General features: G+C 75.8%; 1 protein-coding gene across 1 annotated transcript in view; it reads right to left on the reverse strand.

Annotated features, from left to right (window-relative positions):
* The window catches only part of MNEG_12132 (hypothetical protein), a gene marked incomplete at both ends in the record, with an annotated part of 5,801 nt that overhangs the window by 1,418 nt on the left and 1,687 nt on the right, over nucleotides 1–2,696 (reverse strand). Inside the window, one exon of the mRNA XM_014039395.1 lies at nucleotides 457–2,641. Within this exon, the coding sequence (XP_013894849.1) occupies nucleotides 457–2,641 (2,185 nt within the window). The remainder of the gene's footprint in view (nucleotides 1–456; nucleotides 2,642–2,696) is intronic.

The following is a 2,696-nucleotide window of genomic DNA, read 5'->3' on the forward strand; positions in this document are numbered from 1 at the left end:
GGCTTGAACATGTGGCCTCGGCCGGGCTGGGGGTGGATACAGTGGGTTTTGAGGAGGCGTGTAGGGTTTGCGAGGAGGGGGTAAGGGCTGGCGGGGAGGGTGCGAGCTGTAAGGCTTGCAAGGGAGTGGGAGCAGCACGGGGATGCAAGCAAGGGGATGGGATGTGGGGCGCCGGCTGGCTTTTGAGGGCAAAACCCAGCCGTGAGAGGCTTGGAGAGGGTCGGACGGCGTCAAAAAGGGCAGGGGTTGCAGGGAGCTCTCTGGGGGACGTGACACGGGGACTTGGTCAAGGGAGCGGACAACAATGCGCGTGCGCTGGACAAAGAAGGCGCGACAGCAGCCTGGCGGAGGGGGGCGGGCCCGCCGCATCGCCGGGGCCTGGACGCAGGGGGGGCGTCGAGCTTGCGCGGCCCGGGCGGCGCCGGCGAGGGCCGCGTGCTGCTGGCCCCGGCGCACCTCTGGTGGATGTCTGGCGTGATCCAGGACGGCTCGGGGTCAGAGATGAGCATCGGCAGCGCCCGCCGCGCGGTCCCGTGCCCCTCCGCCGCCCCGCCCGCCGCCGACGACGACCCTGCCTCGGCCGCCGCCTCGGCCTCCGTTTCATCGCCGTCGTCGCCGCTGCACGAGACAAGACTGGATGCGGAGCGCTCGCACGGCGTCGCGGCAGCACCTGCCTCGGTGGCCGCAGCGGCTGCGGCGGCAGCGGCGACGGCGGCAGCGGCCGCCGCCTTGAAGTCGCGCACCTGAGCCTGGATGTACGCGTCTGGCTGTGTGTACAGCGAAGCCCCAACGATGCACACGCTCCACCGCTCACGCGCCGCCGCTGCGGGCGCCGCGAGCTGCGCCGCCGCTGCGGGCCGTGACTCGGTTGGTGGGATCGGGGCTGGGGCGGCGGGCGGCGCCTCTGCACACGGCGCTTCCCGCTGCTGCTGCTGCTGCTGCTGCTGCTGCTGCTGCAGCTGCCGCCGGTCCTTGGCCAGCGCGTCGCCCTCGGCCCCGGCTGCCTTGCGGGCCGCCGCGGACTGCGCATCCCTCCTCAACAAATCCAAGGCGAGTGCCGCGAGCGCCGCCAGCAGCAGCGCGCCAAGCAGCACTCGCGGCGGCAGGCCGGCGCGCAAGCGCTCAAGCGGCGCGCGCTGCGCGTCGTCGCCCGACAGGAGCGCCGCCTGCACCAGCAGCGCCGCGACCACAGGCCCGAACGACCGCGGCAGGTCGGAGGCGTGTGCGCGCCATCTGCTGCGCCTCTCCTCCTGCTGCTGCTGCCGCTGCTGTCGCTGCTCTTGCTGCTGCCGCTGCTGCCAGCCGCGGCCGGCGCTGCTGACTTGCGGCGCCCGGGGGGCGTCGAGCACCGGGGACGGCAGGGACGGCTGCGCCGCCGGCAGCTGCTGCTGGGCGGCGGGTGCCAAGAGGTCGGCCGACGGCGCCGCCGCGAGCGCAGGTGCGGGCGCCTTGACGAGTGCGATCTGCAGGACAGCGTAGATGCACTGGGAGTGCTCCACTTCCACCGCCCCGCTCGGCCCCGCCGCGCCGCCGTGCTGCGCCGCGGCCGCCTCGGCGGCTGCCGGGTTCTTGGGCAGCACCGACGCGCGCACCCTGTGGAGGAAACACGGCTGCGCCGCCGCCGCCGCTGGCCCTGCAGCACCCGCGCCCGTGCCGACGGGGGTCGGGGCGCGCCCGGCCGCCGACGCCGGCGCCGCCGAAAAGTAGGGGTTCAGCGGGGGCGCGAGGACGCCGTCCGCTGACTCATCGTGCAGCAGGGCGAGCAGGTGCTCTGGCCGCACCCTTGCGGCAGCAAGCCCGAGGGGCGTGCTGAACGTGACCACCAGCGCAGCAGCTTCTCGGCAGCTTCCAGCGTCCGCGCCCGCCCCGCAGAGCGACGGGCGGCCGGGAGCGGCACCGGGCACGCTCAAGGTGCGGCGGCCGGCCGCGGCGAGCGACGCGCCGCGCGACAGGGGCGTCTCGCTGCCCGCCGCGGCGGCCACGGACAGGTGCTCGCACCACACAGGCGGCAGCTCAACGGTCGCGCCCCAAGGCCCCGGCCCGAGCGCGAATGCCGCCGGCACAGGCGTAGGTGCAGGCGGCGTAGAGGCGCGCGGGGGAGCCTCGAACGCGGCGCCTGCCAATTCGATACTGAAGCTCGTCGGTAGCCCGCACGCCAGCCACCGCGCCGCGTCGGCGTCCGCGCCGCGCGCGTACGCGATGGCGCCGGCCGCGGCGCGCGCCGTCTCGGCGTCGTCGAAAGTGATCGTGCAGTGGTCAACTCGGTGCACCGACTCGCCGCCGCCGCTGGCGCCGCCGCCGCCGCCGCCGCAGCTGCTGGCCGCGTCGTCGTCGCCGCACACGCTGCCGCCGCACGCGCTGCCGCCATACGCGCTGCCGCCGTGCACGCTGCCGTTGCCGGCGGCGGTGAGGGCAGCCGCGCGGGAGAAGGCGCCATCCAACGAGCCAAAGGCGCGCGCGCGAGCCGATGACGGGCTGCAAGGCGACCCTGCCCGCACGAACGAGGGGCTGAACGGCGACGGGGCGCGCGAAATGGAGGGACCGGGCGAGCACGCCCGGATGCTGAGCGCCGCGCCGCCGGCCCCGCCACGCGGGGGCAGCGGGGCGCTGCCGCCGGCCGTGCTGGGCGCGCTGCGCTCGACTGGGGCCGTAACGGCGCCGCCGCCGCCGGCGCTGGCGCCGCCGCCAGTGGCGGC

The sequence above is a fragment of the Monoraphidium neglectum genome (genome assembly GCF_000611645.1).
Source record: "Monoraphidium neglectum strain SAG 48.87 unplaced genomic scaffold scaffold03084, whole genome shotgun sequence".
In the NCBI taxonomy this organism is placed as follows: domain Eukaryota; kingdom Viridiplantae; phylum Chlorophyta; class Chlorophyceae; order Sphaeropleales; family Selenastraceae; genus Monoraphidium; species Monoraphidium neglectum.